The following is an 18169-nucleotide window of genomic DNA, read 5'->3' on the forward strand; positions in this document are numbered from 1 at the left end:
CCGCGAGAACTGCAACGGTGGTAGTCTCACGATGAAAGGCACTCGAACTTTGGAAATAGCCGACCCGGTCATCATACCAGATCCCAGATGCAAGTCACAGCCAATAGTCTAGACGGAAACCTCAACATTTGTCAGTAAATGGCGTTGTTGCAGGATGAGGCCGCGGAAGCTCGCCTTTTCCTCTGATTGGCTGGTACACCTCGTGTCATCTAAGTCGTTGAATAGTAGCTCCCGGGTGAATTACCGGGGGATGTACGAGATATTCTACTCACTAAGCGCTTGGCCGCCGGGGTGACTGGTGGCGTGGTATCGAGATTGATTGGGACAGCCCTGCATCGCACTTCTTGGGGTACATGGAGCTAACAAACGATGGACTACAGCTGTGATTTCAGATCGTATCTAGACGGGGGGACACGAATCTTGACACAAAGAACAATTCAATCTTGTCAGTACTCGACCTACGTTGACTTTACAAGATCACTTTGACTCAAATGGTTAAGTTGACAACGGGCAACTACTTCCTGATATTTTACCACTAATACCAGCAGATAGGGGTCCGAGGGCCTTGGAACACAAAGACTGGGGATGGCGGCCGGATGCCAGAGCTGCAAGAACGAAATTGACACAGGCAGCCAAAATCATACAATCACAGCACTAGTGCTCGATCACATACGCGCCCATCTTGCGCGGCTGCACTCGGTTCTCAAACATGAGATCAATCTCCTCGAAAGTGCGATCCTTCAAGTCTGGAATATACAAGTAGCACAGCACGGTGGCGATCACACCGAGCCCGCCGAAGACAAATCCGACCTTGCCCTGCATATTCGCCTCGTCCGGGTTCACCATGTACGGAATCACAATGTTCATGACGATTCCGAAGACGGACTGCGTTGCGGTTGCCACGGCGGTTGTCTTGGCTCGTAGTGACGCGGACGAGGTTTCACCGAGCAGCACAAAGGCAACGGCGCCGATGCTGACCTGGTAGAAGAAGGCCCAGACGACGGTCAGCGCGGCCTGTGTCCAGCTCGCGCCGTTGGTGGGGACGACGTCGAGGATCCCGATGAGCAAATTGATCGTGCTGAGGATGGCCATGCCGGAGTTGAAGATGATGCGGCGGCCCAGGCGGTTGACGATTGTCCAGGAGATGACGGTGCCCACGACGCCGCAGGCGGTCACGCCGACGCCGAGATCAAATGAGCGCTCCGTCGGCAGGCCGGCTAGCTGGAAGAAGTACGAGGAGAACCCGAGGACAAAGATGATGCCGACCAGGTGCTGGCACACGAAGACGCCGCAGGAGATCAGCGTCCGCAGGAGGTTCGTGCCGCGGACGGCGTCGGACCACTTGGACTCCTTGGCTGCGAGATCCTGGGCCACGGTCATCTGGATGGCCACGAGCTTTGTCTCGATATTCGTGTCGGCGCCGTATAGTCGCTGTAGAGCGTTTCGGGCCTCGTCGATCTTGTTGCGGCGAACGAGGTACCAGGGGGATTCGATGGAGAAGGGAAGCCCGACAGCTAGGATGGCTGGAGTTGGGATCAGCTAAGTGTCTCCTTATCTTAGAAACGCAGCTGAACATACCGACGAAGAAGAATTGAATCGCAAATGGGCCCCGGTATGCCCATCTATCGCCTCGCTCACCAAAGCCCCTAATGGCCGCGTTGGAGAGCAGCTGGCCAATGACTATACCGAGATTCACACCGGCAGTCGTGATACCGCGCAGCACAACGGGCGAAACCTTTTACCTTGTTAGTGACATGATTCTCGGGTCGTGTTACTGAAAAAAAATTACTCGCTTCGGAAGAGTACAAGGGCCCGATGGTAAGGTAAAAGCCCAGACCAACGCCTAGGATCAGTTTGCTGATGAGGAACGCCGCTCGCGCCATAGAGAACATCTCTCCAAAGATGCCTCCACAGGTGATCACCACGCCAACGGCGAGAGCCAGCCTTCGACCGACTCGGTCGGCAATAGTGCTGCAAAGAAACCCGCCAAAGAACTGGCCGACGGAGGAGATCGAGTTGAAAGCGCTCAGCCAGGGGGCAGGGACGACAAAATCGCCGTCATAGTGCTCACCAAAGTCGCGTCGGAAAGAGGGGATGGAGAGGACTGCTCCATTGACCTGCGCGTCAAATCCCCTAGAAAGCCATGGCGTTAGACTGGAATCACAGGAGGACGATTTTATTTTGTTTTTTTTTTTTTTTTTTTTTTTTTTTTTTTTCTTTCTTGTTTCCTGGACTTACCATCCAATGGCACTGACGCTGAAGAAGAACGACCACCAGATCAAGACTGGGTGGCCGAGAATAACCTGCAGGACAGTCTGTTCATGCTCGTAGATATTGTCGCTCACAAGAGCCGATTTGGCCGTGGGATCAACTGCAACATCGGCCGAGTCGGCGTGGACGGTCTCGATGTTGGAATGATCGGCAGACTTTTCGATCGCCATGCTTTATGAACTGGTGGCTCTGGAGGAGTTGGGTGGAACCTGGAGCCAAAAATGAGAGACACCGGCGGGTTTTATGCTGCCGGAGGGCAAAGTAGTCGAAGATATGGGCTGAGAAATGGTGGTATCTATCCCAGTCTCCCGTTCCACGAGCACTCCAATGGCAACGACAGCGGAAGCTCGCGCGAAGTCCCACAGCTTAGCGCACAGTTTGTGGCCGCCAACCCCCTAAAATGTTCCCTGCAAGTTACCAAATGGCAAGCAAGGCCCGGGCCCTTGTCCGGCAAGCGAGGTTGCTTTGCGTGTCTGGTCTAGCGCCACGTTAAAGCCAAATTGATTACGGCTTTGTATGGGGTCATCCGCCGCTAACCCCACACGCCGGGCTCTGATTGATTTAAGACACCGGTTTTCCCTCCCCCGTATTTCCCCAGGGAGCGCGAGACCCCGCTTCTGCACTTGGCACCATGGCCTACCCGACTTCCGACGGCCTGGGCCCCCTCGTGTCGGACGCGGAGTGTCGGTTCTCTTCCCCCCTCCACTCGCGCATTCTGCTCCCGCTCCCGCCTCTGCTAACTTCAGACACCGGCATGGCGACCAAGCAGCCGAGCAGAGGACCTGGTGCATACCCCCGTCGCAGGGCCGTGAGAGCATGCCAGGTCTGTCGGGCTCGTCGGACGAAATGCGACAACAAGAAACCGGCGTGCTCCTTTTGCGAAAAAATAGGCGCCCAGTGCGTGGTCAACGACCCCACTGACATGTCAGTGTACGCTACCCGATCTGAGGTTCTCTGTGGGTTCTTTTCTTCCAAAGCTAACGGTTGGTTTAGGTTCGACCCTGCCAGCGTATTGATTATCCAGCGCTTGGACCGGATTGAATCACTCCTACAGCAACAGAAACAAAACGAGGATTCAAGGCCTGCCCTCGAAAACAGCGATGCATTGGCCACAATTAGGAGCGCCTCAGCTGCGGGAGACAGCGACTGGCGTACCCTTAACAGCAGCCCCGTGTACCAGACGCACAGTTCAGACCTGAGTCGACTGACCATCGAGACTATCCTCTCCTGGAGCGTGTTCGAAGGGAAATACGACGCAGGTCCGAGTCTCACAGACCTGCTCTCCTCGCCAACAACCCTGTCGCAGGAACCTTTCCTAGCCAACATTGACCCCCGTCAGGAACGCCTAGACCTTGCTGCACCCGGTTGCTCCACACATTTCTCGAGGAGGTTCATATTGCCAACCCAATCCTGGACGTCCCCTTGGTTACCGATTACCTGTACCAAGCATGTATCCACGGGATCGGCTGGGACGCACCCTCGTGCCTCGTGGTAGGACTCTACTTTCCCATCCGAACCAGCACACTCACTAACCCGAACTGCACTCCCAGCTGGTCATATGTGCCTTGGGCGCAATCTCCGAAAGCTTCCATGAGCACCACGAAGTCAGCTCTATGACTGCGCGACAGTCGCCGACCTTTCACCACGGCCAGCGATACTTCGAGGCCGCGCAGATGCGACTAGGAGCTGTGCTCCGGACGCACGGGGTGCTGGAGGCGCAATGTTTCTTCTATTCTGGCGTGTACCTAATGGCCATATTTCAGCCACTCCGCGCCTGGCGGTGTTTTGTGCAGGCTGCCGCCACAGCAGAGACCCTGCTCTTCTCGTCCGGGGGGAACGACCCAAATGCAGCTGGGGCTAGCCTCAAGAGCGAGACTCGCTGCCTGGAGACGACCCATTGGGCCTGCCTCAAGTCCGAACTGTGAGCTTCCTGCCTCCACCTTGGATTTACCCTCCATTTCTTTTTGACTAACTGACCCACCCGTCCAGCGAGCTCCGCCTTGAGCTCGGCCTCAACCAGCCCGACCCGCTCGGGTTCACATATCCAACCTTCTTCCCAACCTTGCCCATGCAACAACTCAATCGCGACGAGTCCCGCGTGTGGTATTTCTACCTCGCCGAAACCGCCGTGCGCCGGCTCACAATGCGGATCGTCCAACTCTTCTTCATGAGCCAAACGCACGGCCGGTTTCCGGATGCGCATAATATGTGCGAGATCTCGCTAGATTTTGAAATTCAGGCGTCGGACTGGTAAGTAAATCCTTCCCTCTCCCCCTATCATCCCAACTCTCCTCTTTACTTACCACTGCCAAACACAAACAGGACAACTTCCCTACCCCCCGTCCTCACCCTCTCAACCCCGGAAATGGACGACGACGTGCTCAAATTCGTATTACGCGGCCACCTCCTCGACTGCTACGAGTGGATCTACTTCCCCTACCTGCTCGAAGCGATCGCACACGCAGCCCCGCGCAACCCGGCCACAGACGAATTCGTCGTCCGCGGCCTCGCCATGGCCGCCGAGCGCATCCACAAGAACCGCAAGGGGTTCCGCCACCGTCACCACGGCGTCTGGCTCATGCTGCGCTCGTGTACGCGTAGTGCGCTCCTGCTTGTTGCGGCGAGTCGGGCGGAGGGGGGTGTGCGCGCGATGCTGCCTGTGGGTTGGAAGGCGGCGGTTAGGGGCGCTGTGGAGATGTTGGCGTATTGGAGGGATGAGGCCCGGGATGCGAGGGAGAGGTTGAGAGTTCTTGAGGAGGTGGTCGAGGGGTGGGGGGAGTAAGTAATAGTATCTCTGCGAGTTGGGTTTGATCGTAGGGGATGTGCGCGGCTGTGGAAGGAATTTACTGTTCCGGGTCCTCGACCTTAGGTTACTGGGATCTGGCGCTCGGACTTTTATCATGTTGTCTAGGATAACTCGTCTCTCACTCGCAGACTCTTTTTGTTCTATCTCCGTATCTGGTTGGACATATGTAATCTCTTCTGACAAGCATGCCGGTGCACATGTCACGCTAGATCCCTGCAGTAAAACACTTGCTAATCATTGATTGAATATTACCTAGAAACATTCCGATCATATTACTCCTATGTCCGCAAAAGAAACATGTGTCTCTCGTCCGGTTGACTCCTCATTGTAAACCATACGCGCGCCTGGCCACTTTTTCGGTCCAGCACGAGAACTCCTCTCCAAAAAAGGAAAAAATATCCATTAAACAACATCTCCCGCCCTACGCGGAACCTCAATAACAATGTCCTCGACCTCCTCGGCCTCTTCAAATGTCGGCGCACACGCGGAACTCGCATTGTGGGGCGGCTGATGAGCATTCGCCGGTGGTCTTATATCGCGAAGAGCAGGGTACGCAGACGCGCGTCTCCGCTGCTCGTGGTATGTGTGGATGCGGTCGAGGGCTGTCCTGAAGTCGTCGAGGATGACGGTGTTGCAGAGGCATTTGAAGATGAAGGAGAGCTAGGGCGCGAGCGATGAGTTAGTTTTCTTTTCTTTCTTTGCGTTTATAACGAAGAGAGTTCTAAAGGTATATCATCAAATATGATAGTTAAGGGTAAATTTTAGAGACATACCTTCCAGAAAGGTTGGACACCGATGGGCAGTGCGGCGCTGCGAATTACACCGATGACACTGCATGTGTCGACGATGATGAACAGAATCGAGACACACATGGCAGCCAGCATGATGCCGAATCGCGGGCTGACGGTGACCAGCTCGACGATGCCGAAGCTGTACCCGCGTTTGATTGTGTAGAATAGGGAGCAGGTTGTGAATATCCACCACGGGTCACTTTTGATTGCTATTAGCACAGTGCTCCCTCCTTCTCTGTCCTCCTATCCTCAAAACGACGGGAATTGGAGCAGGAACTGCAAGACTCGATGGATCATACGAACCGGAAGAACGGTTCCATTGGCCGCGTCACCTCAAAGATACGGTTGATATTGTTGAAATATGCAAAATTGGCATAGATCTCTAGCAGCCAGTATGGTTGTACCAAGACCACACTAGCGATGTATGCCACGGATACATTGCGACTATAAAACGGCTTACTTTTCATCCAAGCAATGAGATTGTGCAGGCTCCAGGAGATGTTGAGCCCGACAGCGCTCACTGAGAGATACCACCCGTAGACGGGGGGTTTGTTGAAGATGAATGTGCCGTGTGGAAGGGCGAGGAGCAGCTGTCATGCCTTCTTTGTCAGCCTAGGTGTCACGGTGTGCTGCAAAAATCAAGTACCCCAAGTGAATGACTCGCCTCGATCAGAATCAGCTTATGCAGTAAGATGCGTCTTTTCATGTTTGCAACAATGACCGCGGCCATGACGACCAGCGATCCAACCATCAGTCCCTGACCCCAGGCTTCGAGGACAAGACTGTCGGGATCCGTGGGCCGTGAGATGTGGCCGTCCGGCGATTCCACCATGAGAAGATCTGATTCCTACCTACACAATAGCCTGGCTGCTGATGCGCTTGTGTTGAGGGTAGCAACTTGAGAAAACGGCCACTAGGCGTTTGTGTTATCGTTGTCTTACATAGTGCGATTCAACGCCGGGTGACAAAGCCCAGGCCTTGAACATACCGGGGGCGTTCGAAGCACCATGGCTGGTATCAGTTAATTAGCAAGGCAAGCCACAAAACCCTGGACGAGAAAACTGGAGGAGCTCGCTCGCCCCCAGATGTAGACTAAGGGCCACGAGGTAGGTGGAGAAGAACCGTAAACAGGGTGGGTACATAATCGGCTTCTCCGGAGGTAAGAAATGCATGGCATGACCGATCTGCACGGACGTCCAATTCATCTGCATCGCGGAATTGCGGAGTCTTTTTCTTGGCGAGAAGACTTCATCTCAGGGGCAGAACTTGGGGTCCTGGGAAGCCACGGCTTACCGGGGCTACCGGCCAGCGAATGGAGCACAAGGTGGTCTGAGATTCAGGGTTTAGATATTACTCCGTAAATCTGAAACAGCAGCGGGGCGGGACTCATCGCCTCCAAGCACCTGGCTGTGCAGCAGCACATGCCATACAGCAGCCTACTGTTCTTGGCGGCCATGAGGGAGCGTTATATGCTGGCCAGGGACTGTGTGCACCGATGATTAGAGGTCCATACAATGATCTAGAGACCTCCCCGGAAGCTTCGGCTGTCAACCTCTCCTACAGCACCAAGCAGTACCAGTTTGTATGGCTATGACATGGATCAGAGATAAAGATCAACGAAAGTGCAATTTCTGGCAATGTCATTGGATACATGATAACAGGTCATCATGCACGCGAGATAGCTAGCCACTGTAAGTCGCATATACCTGTCCCAGCTGCGAAAGCCCGTCTCCGCCCTCATTGACCAGGAACCCGGGAAAGACACCAAAGTAGGCATACCGCTCAACATAGGGCTGCGCATCCAGCCACGGCAAAACAGCCTGCAGGAACTGAATCTGCTCCGCCTCGGAGCCACTGGCCGCGAACTCTGTGATCCAGATCGGCAGATGGTACTTGTCGTAGAACTGCTGCACGTGCGCCTTGAAGCCCTCCGGGTCGTTATTGGCGTACCAGTGGATTGCCACAAAGTCAATCGTGCAAGTCGTACAGTGCTCGAAGAACTGGTCCATCCACCCAGTCCCCATGTTTGGCGGTGGACCGTTTGTCACCGCGGGCGTCGAAATGCGCACCTGGCCCGCGAATGGCTCCATGCTCACCAGGTAGCCGGCGGCCGCGTCGGCCGGGCTGATGTTCGATTGGGAGCCGAGGTCTGGTTCGTTGAAGCCAAGGATGGCTTCGACGCCGGTTGCGCGAACGGCGGCGGTCCACTGGGGGTTCAGCGAGGAGGGGAGGCCCCAGAGCATTGGGTTGAAGTCCAAGGAGGCGCTGAGCCCGTTGCGGTCGTAGCCCCAGGTGTAACCCCAGGTGACTTGGCTATGTTCGCTGAAGAGATTTGCGAGGGCGCCGTCGTTATACGCGAGACCGCGCTTTCCCTGGGCGAGGGCGAGGGCAGGCCCTAGTGCGTAGAGGATGGAAAAGGTGGTCTTGAAGGTCATGGTAACGGATATCAAGAATCAATATGAGTGTAGTGTATGAGGGTGACTGGCAGTGTTGGTAGAGACCTTGTCTGACTACGCATTGCCTGTATTTATATTCTTTGACGAAGGACACTGAGATCTGCGATCTACATCATGTCGAGTTAAGATTGATCGTTTTGAAAGAATTGGTTCAATCAACTTCAAACAAAACATGCGAACACCTTGTGGCATCTCTCGATATCATAATCTCACCGAACCCGCTTCCCTACACCCACTCGCCCGCGGTGTCTCGCGGAATATCGGTGAAATCCCCTGATTTTCAGAAGAGTAGGTTGTAGATGACCACTTGCAGCCCTAGCCCGGGTCTTCCACTTCAGCGGAGGTGGTGCTGCAGACGTTGTACCCCAGAAAATTGTCTGCAGAATATGTGCCACCCCCGCGTGAGGCATGCAGCATTTCTCACCGGCACCCCGCGAGGGCAACGGTAGATGCATAGCCCTCTCAATAGATTGATAATCGTTCGGAGTCGCGGAGTATCGGGACGCAGAACACGCGACGAGCTCGACTCCGGGTTTCAAGAATCATGCCTGCAGATTTGGAGTGTGGAGGCTGTGGGGGGACGTGTGTCTGTATAGGCTGTCGGGGATTCATGCCGTCTGAAGCAAGCTGCAAAGTTAAATAGATTCCCTTGTCCGTGAGAAGGAGCAACAGCAGCAGCATTAGCAGAAAGAATCAATCTGCTAAGTTAAAAGGAGCCGGAAGTGGCCGTGGACAAAGAAACGACGAGGAGTCCCAAAATTGTCTCCCCTACAATACGCTCTGCAGTGATCTCTTTCATTATGCCGCTGTTCAGCAAGCAGGCCTCCCTGGCGTGGCTTCTCAGCTCTGCAACTTTATCCCTCGCATTTTTCAAGGTGCCCTGCAGCACCCCCCTTGTCATCCAACGCGCAGACCCTATCGTCCAGCCGGGTGTTGCATCTGGCCATGTCCATACAATCATGGGCGGATCCGGCTTTGGATTCACAATGGACTACAACATGACTCAGACGTCGCAGTGCAACTCTTGCTCCGCGGTAGAGGACAAGTCCAACTACTGGGTTGCCTCGCTGTACTACCACGCGCAGAACGGGAGCTTCATCCAAGTGCCCCAGAATGGCGGTGCTCTCATCTACTACGAGTAAGTTCAAGGTCTTGGACATTTCTAAAAGTCCCACCAATCTAACACGGATATAAAAAAAAAGGCAACGCCCTGACCCAACAACCGACGGCACCATCGTCGCACCCCCAGCCGGGTTCCGCATGGTCGCGGGCAGCCCCTTCGATCGCAGCGACAAAGGCGACATTGCCACCGCCGCTCGCAGCTTTGCGTGCCTGAACTACAACGCCCCCGGCACCCCGCAGACCCACGGGTTCCCAACGACCAACTGCCCGAACGGCTTGCGCGCGCAGGTGTACTTTCCCTCGTGCTGGGACGGCGTTAACCTAGACAGCCCCGACCACAGGTCCCATGTGGCCTACCCAACTCAGAGCTACGACAACGGGCCGTGCCCTGCATCCCACCCGGTCAGGATTATCTCGATCTTCCTCGAGGTTACCTGGCACACGGAGCGGTTTGGGAATATGTGGTATGGTAACCAGCAGCCCTTTGTGTTCTCGTTCGGGGATCCTACGGGCTATGGATTGCATGGTGACTTTGTAAGTGCTTAATTATTAATTAAAGACACAAGTCACTAATCTCCATGGGCAAATCTTCTAGCTCAACGGCTGGGACATTGACGTTCTCCAAGACGCCATCAACACATGCCACGACGGCGGCGGCGACATCACAAAGTGCGAGCCCATCACCATGCAGCCAGACTGGGTGACAGACGGCTGCATTCTTGAGCGCTCGATCAACGAGAGAATCGACGGGTGGCTCGATGAGCTCCCCGGGTGCAACCCCATCCAGCCCGGCCCCAACGACGCCAGGCCCGTCACCGGCTGCGGCGCACCAACCACCATCGGCGAGCCCCTGCACTACTACACCGATCTCACTGGCAGCCACGGGTGGGAGTGGGTGGGTTGCACTCGGGATAATGTTGGCGGGCAGCGGGTCCTAGTCGGGTCGATGGCAGGGATCTCGGATATGACGCCGGCCAAGTGCGTGGAGAAATGCAATGCCGAAGGCTACCAGTATGCTGGCGTGGAGAATGCAGACGAGTGTTTCTGTGGGAATAGTGTGGACCAGGACGATATGCCTACAGTTACGCCCATGGGCAATTGTCTGTGGCCTTGTGCTGGCGACAGCCTGCAGAACTGCGGAGGATATGGGTTTATCGGTCTGTATCGCAGGTGCCAGGGTGGATGCAGGAACCTGGAGTATCCCATTGTCCCGCATTAGAATGCATGCGGTTATTGCGGTGTTCTACTGCAGATGGCTTGCCTTGCTGTGTGTGCGTGCAGCCAAGCGCGCGTGGAAAGTGGTCTTGGCCATGATTTCGATTGATCCTGTGAATAGTTTGTCTTCGTTTAGTCTTCCATTTGAGATATAGTATTACATATGGGAGTATACACTCCTAGAATGAAAGCTGTCGTTGTTTGTTCACTTTGTCCCATCTCATATCAAGGTGGTTAGTAGCAATTGAAAGTAGTACCATGTGTCTACCCTCGGGAAGATTGGATCAACACGGTCACAGATGCAGGACACCGAAGTATAGTTCACTCATTCCCCAGATTTCCCCAGACCGTATCTCTCACCGGACGTTATTCCATCCAATCGCATAACAAGCCGGAAAGGAACGACTCGCAAGAATGGCTTTGTCCGTGCCGCTTGTCCTTCCTTCAGGCAACGCCCCCCGACGCCTCAGAGGATGTGGCAGAGAGTACTGGTGCTCGGAAGGAGAGGATTCCGACCCGTGAGATGCGTCAATCTTGCGCCGGGCCTACATGGCTTTTGCGGGGTTTTAGCAGAACTCAGGCAAACATGGCCGCCAACTCCCCAGACTCCCCACAACTTCCCCTCTTAAACCGCGGAGTGTCGTGCGAAATGAAGGAGTTTGGAGAACGTTACTGTAGAATACCCCTGCGTCGCTGAAGCGGGGTGCGCTGGGCTAACCTTGCAGTAGAGTACAAACAGCGATTCGCTTAGGCAGATCTATCTGAAACGTTGGCGATATTGCAAGTGCCGAACTTCCACAGCGCGTATGCTCGTGTGAAGGAACTCGACCTCAACTTCGCTTCAGCAACCTCACAGCCATTGTATCTCCTGGAATCAATATCGCGCCGTGCCGGTGATTGAGATGGGGTTTGTGCAGCCTGCCTTGGTGGATTGAGGGGCTGCCAACGAAAAATGGCTCACATGCGATACTCCGCGCCTCCAGTGGGCCGTCCAGAGCAAGAACGAGGAGTTAATCTGGAGAACCTTCTGTATAGGTCTTGGCGCAAAGTGTGCCAATCTACCCCAACACCGTAGTAGTAACAGCACGGGGCGGGGACTCGTTTCCTCACGACAAAGTGCGCTCTCAGGTTGCAAGGACAGGCGCTCTTCAGAGCGAGGAGGAATATAAATACGACATGTCCTCCCGTATTACAACGACTATCATTCCAAAAGAGGCATCAACTAGCCCTCGATTGTACAAAGTGGTCCTGCGCCGCCATCATGCACATCCGCTCCCTTCTCACTCTCCCCGTCCTGCTCGGGCCCCTGGCCCACGGTGCGGCAATCCCTGCAGGGAGCTCTTTTACTGAGAGTATACACTCTCCCCAGGCAGCGAATGGCCCCGACTACTGGCTAGAGTCCATCTCGCACCAGGGCGTCGCACCCCTGGGACCTTCAGGATATAGGGTGTTCCGTAACGTCAAGGACTTTGGCGCAACAGGTGAGTCGTACCCGCAGCGGCCGACCTCAGCGCGCATTCGCCCTATACTAATATCACATATCAGGCGACGGTGTCACGGACGACACGGCCGCAATCAACGAAGCCATGAGCAGCGGCGAGCGTTGCGGGCAGGGCTGTTTCTCGAGCACCACAACGCCCGCCATAGTCTACTTTCCCGCGGGCACGTACGTGATTTCGAAGCCCATCTTCGACTACTACAACACAATCATCACGGGAAACCCGAACGCACTGCCTGTTATCAAGGCATCTGCCGATTTTGACGGTGGCTATCTGATTGACGGCGACCCCTACTTTGGGCCGGGGTTGAACTGGCCTGCGACTACCGTATTTTGGAGACAGGTGCGCAACCTTGTGCTTGATACCACGGATGTCGCGGCGAGGAGGCAGATCAGTGGCATCCACTGGCCCACGGCGCAGGCGACCAGCTTGCAGAATGTTATTTTCCAGTTGAGCGCCGACGAGGGCACGGAGCATCAGGGGATCTTTTGCGAAAGTGGTGAGTCTATTAATATCCAACAATCTACATTGAATAGATCAATGGGTTCCCGATACTAACTAGTGTAAAACAGGCTCTGCCGGCTTCGCCGGGGATCTCATCTTCAACGGAGGCAAGATTGGCGCCGCGCTCGGAAACCAGCAGTTCACCATGCGCAACCTCACTTTCAACCACGCCCAAACTGCCATCAGCCACTTCTGGAACTGGGGCTGGACCTACCAGGATATCACCATCAATGACTGCAAGGTCGGCATTGATATTTCTACAGGTGGCAGCGAGCAGCAAAGCGTTGGGTCCATCACCGTCTTTGACAGCTCCTTCGCCAATACCCCCGTCGCCATCAAGTCCGCACAGTCCGAGTCCTCTATGCCGCACACTGCTGGCAGCATCATACTTGAGAACGTGGCTATCAGCAACGTGGCTACTGTTGTTCAGGGTCCCTCGGGCACAGTTCTGGCGGGCACTACGGGCTCGTCTGTTATCTCAGGCTGGGGCCAGGGAAATCGATATGTCCCCGATGGGCCCACTCGATTTGCCGGTGCCATCACCCCGGTCTCGCGGCCTGCTGGACTTTTGGCTGGTGATGGGAAGTACTACCAGCGCTCCAAGCCACAGTATGAGCAGTTGCCTGTCTCGGCCTTCTCCAGTGTCCGGGACGGCGGCGCTACCGGTGACGGGACAACCGACGACACCGCAGCACTGCAGAGGGTGATTGATGCCGCCGCCGCATCAGGCCGGGTGCTATTCCTCGATGCGGGCGTGTACAAGGTGACCAGCACGCTTCGAATCCCCGCAGGCTCCAGGATTGTCGGTGAGGCATTCCCCGTCATCCTGTCAAGCGGAGCGTTCTTCAACAACCAGAAGGAGCCCAAGCCTGTGATCCAAGTCGGACAAGCTGGCCAACAGGGCCACGTTGAGCTCTCGGATTTCATCATCAGCACGCAGGGGCCTCAGGCTGGCGCTACGCTCATTGAATGGAACCTTGCGTCGCCGTCCGACCCGTCTGGAATGTGGGAGGTGCACGCGCGCGTTGGAGGCTTCGCAGGGTCCCAGCAGACGACCAGGGAGTGCGCCAAAACACCCGAGACTGTGATCACGGAGGCCGATGAGAAATGCATTGTCGCTTACATGCTCATGCATGTCACACCGTCTGCTTCAAGCCTCTACCTGGAGAATACCTGGCTCTGGGTTTCGGATCAGTAAGTCTCTACTTCTCCCGGACACGCTGTATGAAGCTCATGCATGGGCACTAACCCTTTTCAAAGCGATATCGATGTCCAGACCGAGGCCGATGGCGGCCAGATTACGCTCTACAGTGGACGTGGCCTGAATATTGAGAGCACCGAGGGAAACATCTGGCTGTTCGTGCACTTTGCTACCTCTGGCGTCTGTATCCCTCTCCGATCATAAGCTGACCCACTTGCAAATCATCAGGTCCGGCACATCCGTCGAACACAACGTCCTCTACGAGTACCAGTTCGTCTCGACCCAGAATGTGTACATGGGCCAGATCCAAACAGAGACAGCGTATGTCCTCAGCCGCTTCCTGGAACACAATCTTCTCGTGTCTCTACTTAATATGCTGATACAAGAGTCTCGCGGACAGGTACTACCAGAGCAACCCCAACGCTTTGATTCCCTTCACGCCGAATGACGCAATCCATGACCCGGACTTCGCCTCAAGCTGCAAGAGCTCCACCGACGGAAACTGCGAGGTTGGCTGGGGTCTCCGTGTGGTAGACTCGCACGACCTCTCCGTGTACGGCGCCGGCCTCTACTCCTTTTTCAATAACTATGATGCGGGTTAGTGTAGTCTCCTCTAGTTTAGAGTCATGATTCCTCCATGTCCCCCTTCCCCCTTGTTTCCCCATGGCCCTGCCAGGACAACGGTTGCTAATATGGATGTCCCTTGCGTGAAACACAGTATGCTCCACATACGGCGGCGGACAGAATTGCCAAAACTCCATCTTTAGCATCGAGGGCGATTCGGCTATTACCGTGTACAACCTGAATACGCTCGGCACTCGGAGCATGGTGGATCAGGATGGGCGGAGTCTGGCGAGCTTCAGCGATAATATTGGTGTTTTCACAAACAATATTGCGCTTTTCAGGAGCCAGTGAGGAGCGAAACAAGCCTAGCCTAGGTGGAGTGGGAACCTTGGAGGGTGTTGCAAAGGAAAGGGACTGCGGAAGATTGCCTACCGGCTGTGAATATACTCACAAATAAATATCAGTACACTAAGTCTACCTATATCTCATTAGCTTTGGTGCCCGCATTATGTGACTGATCACCGTAGGTTCATGGCATGCAATAGGCCAAACACTCTGCTTTCTGTGACAGTTGCAAAAACCTCCCCCGGCTTCACATGGGGCTTGAAAAGTCTTAAGGTACTTAAGACCAACATATATCGCATCCTTATCTGGATTGCCCCTGAGGAATTTGGCGAGACACAGGATCAAATGGCAGAGCATAGCTGCACAGCTCTATACTAAAGCTTTAATACATGAATTGGCTTGCTCGGCAATTGGAGATAGCCTGAATCCTGATACACGTGTTTACAACTATATATTCTAGAAGCTCAACCCAGGAAGAACTGTAAAGCGCGGGTCCACACCAGACGCCATTTTCCTGAGCATTCTTCGTTTCACACCACCTCCAAGGTCACCGCCAGGCGTCAGAAGGTTTAGATCGTACTCTGCACCCCTGCCGATCGCTTCAAGGGCCAAGAACCCTGGTGCGTATCGTTCAACATCCTCTTTCCATTGGTCACGATCGCCTAATGCCATCTCACTGACTAGTTCGTTCGCCGCTTGGGCATTGCACAGGATGTCGAGAATAGGTAAATCCATATTGAGCCTAGACAGATAGATCATTTCTTAGTATACTTCTACAGGAAAAGCAAGAATTAGGTAAACTCACGGTTCGTTCTGAGGTATGAATGCCCCCTCGGCGCCCTTCGCATCGTCTAGTCCTTTTCCAAGCGTACCATATTGCAGGTAAGGCTTGTGCATATTGAAAGGCCGGATAGGAACAGAGTCCTCGACGTCACCATTGGCCATAAATGCAGTCAGGGAAAGTCGGCCTGTTCGTAGCCCCTCCTCATCCACAAGCGCAAATGGGCCTGTGCACCCAAGATACAAATTGTCTCGGTGCGGGTGAGGTATATTGAGCCGAAAAGGGCAGTTTCGAGATACAGCCAGGCAGGAAAATCTTCAACCAAAGGTTACCATTACCTCCCGGGGTGGCTGGGTTTGGCACAGCTTCTGAGGGCATGTAGTGAGTTTGTAGACAGTGAGTGATCTCCATACCGTACCCATAAAGCAGCATGACGAATTTCATCCATCGTGCTCGATTGATAGTGTTCGTGGGATCCACTGGTACGATTGAAATGACACCTCTCAGGTCGCAGGGCTGTTGGGTGTCGTTTATGCGCTCTAGGGCCTCGGCTGGGTATCGCAACCCTCCCAGGACCTCACCATCGCTCTCTGTTCCGGGAAGGCCAATGGGTGCGCGGTCATGGAAACTCTACATTGCCAGGTAAGCACAAGTTAACTTATCATTAGCAGATGGTCTGCATACATCCCGGAACTCCTGTGTTGCGGAGGCCCATTGCTTGACGAGCTTCCGCCGTTGGCGCAATTCATAATCCCCATCATCTTCCGCGATAGCGGCCTCAGAACGACGAACCCAGTCCTCCTAGTGCTGTGTCAGTACCTTGTTTCCTTCAGACGGTGTGTAGAAAGACAATAATACTTGGACAAAGAGCAGCCACCCCTTAACCAACTCCTTCATCTGGTCAAGGGACAGGTCATCCTCGGGGTGCGGTTTGATGCTGCGGGGTATGCCACCCGGCCAGTACCGGATACATGCAGTATTAAATGGTTCTATATATATAACTAACAAGCTCAGGGGTTTATTAGTATAGGTTTCTAATAGGCTAAGATGTATAGTGGTTTGCCCACTCTACCTTTCCTTAACATAATTAATAATATTATGTTAGGCCTCAAAATCCTATAGGCCCTATTACTATAAATGAGCTAATATTAATATTATTAATCTCTAAGGGTCTAATAAACTTTAATAGTAAAGCCATCTTCAGGGCTGTTATGAACTCTAGGGGTGGAAAACATCTCTTTATGCCTCTCTATCTATAGAGGGTTTTGAGTAATAAGTAGCCCTAGAGAAAGAGTATCTGCATCTATAAGTAGGCTATAGAAGTAATGAAAGTTAATAATTAGAGCTCACTTTAGTTCAGAACTCCAGAGAATATTATCTAAACAAAGGTCTTGATGCACGACTCCCAAGGCATGAATTTCATTCTTTGACCTCGGACGTCAATTCAACCAAGCATCATATGAGCCCGGTACAGGAGACCACAGACTTTCCTACGATTTGTTGTAGCATCAAAATAAATAGAAAAATCACTCCTGGTTTAAAACAGCTATGCCAGCAGAACATTCCATCGCAAACCCAAAACAACGAGCATACCATCCCTGAGACCAATAACTCAACTCCATGCAATGAGGGGCGCCATTAATCAAGCTGCCATCAACTCGGATACTACTAGTGAATGCTGCCATGCAAATTTCGAGTTCCTGCTTTGTGGCCTCGAAGAAGGGATCATTCTCCACAAGAGCAAACATGACCGGCACTGCCACATAGCGTGCCCATTTCTCCCGCCAAGTAGGAAGCCAAAAATCTCGGAAATGCTGTACCTCTGCATCTGGAATTGGTGCATTAAGGCGCGCGCTTTGAGCCAGAACTTCTGGGCTGCAAGTTCGAGGCCGGAACATTACTCTGTCCTTAATGTCCACAGGCATTATAAGATGGTCGGGCCCTATCCTTGCATGCAAGTTCGCAGGAGCACCATCTGCCGACAACGGTGGCTTATCACCCAGCCCACATGCAATAAGGCCTCCCAGGGGGTATGATGAGTTCTCATCCTGTCCATGCATAGCCGCTGCAATAATGCCCCCGATTACACCAAGGCTATGGCATAGGAGAACAATACAGTTACAGCCTTCGCCAAACTTAGACCATATAGTTGGAAGGATATGCCGATGCAACCAGAGGCCCGTTTGCTGGTTGAAGTCAGATCCTTCAGGAATGGGTAGGAAGGAACTTGTGGCCCCATAGCAGGGTCGATCGATCGATACAAACGGAATTCCGAAGGCGACGCTCGCAACAGAGGCAGAACACTCCGGAGTCCCATCGAAGTAATGACAGTCGTACGTCCCACCATGCAAAGCCACAATCAGTGGACGGTAGCGAACAGGAGATGCAGCCGAGTGCGGAGGGATAGAGTGTATGCCCGTCACGATAGCATTGTTCGCGAGAGCGAGTCTGAAGGCCTGCATTGAGACAACGAATATTGACCCAACGTCGCTTGCGGAATATGACCTGGGGAGACGGCGGGATGCGTTTGTGAGCTTGGACTCGCAAGGGTCAGTGATAGGCCGAAAAGGGTCATAGGCCGAAATAAGTGATGTCTGTCTCTTCTGTGCCTTTA

General features: G+C 53.8%; 8 protein-coding genes across 8 annotated transcripts, besides 2 other annotated features; 3 read left to right on the forward strand and 5 right to left on the reverse strand.

Annotated features, from left to right (window-relative positions):
* Nucleotides 1-654: 654 nt before the first annotated feature.
* On the reverse strand, nt 655-2441 carry NFIA_057600 (putative MFS alpha-glucoside transporter; the record flags this gene model as incomplete). The annotated part of the gene is made up of 4 exons (XM_001258306.1): nt 655-1523; nt 1579-1735; nt 1794-2133; nt 2239-2441. 4 exons carry the CDS (start codon nt 2439-2441, stop codon nt 655-657), a joined length of 1569 nt encoding a protein of 522 aa, XP_001258307.1.
* Nucleotides 2175-2215: a microsatellite.
* Nucleotides 2175-2227: a microsatellite.
* A 461-nt stretch (nt 2442-2902) lies between the features above and the next one.
* Nucleotides 2903-5053, forward strand: NFIA_057610 (transcription factor domain-containing protein; the record flags this gene model as incomplete). Its single annotated transcript, XM_001258307.1, has 6 exons — nt 2903-3195; nt 3265-3530; nt 3611-3762; nt 3822-4192; nt 4261-4521; nt 4594-5053. The coding sequence occupies 6 exons, from the start codon at nt 2903-2905 to the stop codon at nt 5051-5053; spliced, it is 1803 nt and encodes a 600-aa protein (XP_001258308.1).
* Nucleotides 5054-5479: 426 nt separating this feature from the next.
* On the reverse strand, nt 5480-6700 carry NFIA_057620 (uncharacterized protein; the record flags this gene model as incomplete). The annotated part of the gene is made up of 4 exons (XM_001258308.1): nt 5480-5737; nt 5851-6067; nt 6172-6458; nt 6515-6700. 4 exons carry the CDS (start codon nt 6698-6700, stop codon nt 5480-5482), a joined length of 948 nt encoding a protein of 315 aa, XP_001258309.1.
* An 850-nt stretch (nt 6701-7550) lies between these two features.
* On the reverse strand, nt 7551-8303 carry NFIA_057630 (glycoside hydrolase family 128 protein; the record flags this gene model as incomplete). The annotated part of the gene is made up of 1 exon (XM_001258309.1): nt 7551-8303. One exon carries the CDS (start codon nt 8301-8303, stop codon nt 7551-7553), a length of 753 nt encoding a protein of 250 aa, XP_001258310.1.
* An 821-nt stretch (nt 8304-9124) lies between these two features.
* Nucleotides 9125-10665, forward strand: NFIA_057640 (DUF1996 and WSC domain-containing protein; the record flags this gene model as incomplete). Its single annotated transcript, XM_001258310.1, has 3 exons — nt 9125-9462; nt 9527-9980; nt 10042-10665. 3 exons carry the CDS (start codon nt 9125-9127, stop codon nt 10663-10665), a joined length of 1416 nt encoding a protein of 471 aa, XP_001258311.1.
* Nucleotides 10666-11922: 1257 nt separating this feature from the next.
* NFIA_057650 (glycoside hydrolase family 55 protein) lies at nt 11923-14780 on the forward strand (the record flags this gene model as incomplete). Its single annotated transcript, XM_001258311.1, has 7 exons — nt 11923-12142; nt 12207-12659; nt 12733-13858; nt 13925-14020; nt 14094-14186; nt 14266-14462; nt 14584-14780. The coding sequence occupies 7 exons, from the start codon at nt 11923-11925 to the stop codon at nt 14778-14780; spliced, it is 2382 nt and encodes a 793-aa protein (XP_001258312.1).
* A 450-nt stretch (nt 14781-15230) lies between these two features.
* On the reverse strand, nt 15231-16452 carry NFIA_057660 (uncharacterized protein; the record flags this gene model as incomplete). Its single annotated transcript, XM_001258312.1, has 5 exons — nt 15231-15516; nt 15580-15781; nt 15894-16185; nt 16240-16356; nt 16414-16452. 5 exons carry the CDS (start codon nt 16450-16452, stop codon nt 15231-15233), a joined length of 936 nt encoding a protein of 311 aa, XP_001258313.1.
* A 629-nt stretch (nt 16453-17081) lies between these two features.
* NFIA_057670 (uncharacterized protein) lies at nt 17082-18017 on the reverse strand (the record flags this gene model as incomplete). Its single annotated transcript, XM_001258313.1, has 1 exon — nt 17082-18017. The coding sequence occupies one exon, from the start codon at nt 18015-18017 to the stop codon at nt 17082-17084; it is 936 nt and encodes a 311-aa protein (XP_001258314.1).
* Between the last annotated feature and the right edge of the window lie 152 nt (nt 18018-18169).

This window comes from Aspergillus fischeri, genomic scaffold (genome assembly GCF_000149645.3).
Source record: "Aspergillus fischeri NRRL 181 1099437636266 genomic scaffold, whole genome shotgun sequence".
NCBI lineage: Eukaryota > Fungi > Ascomycota > Eurotiomycetes > Eurotiales > Aspergillaceae > Aspergillus > Aspergillus fischeri.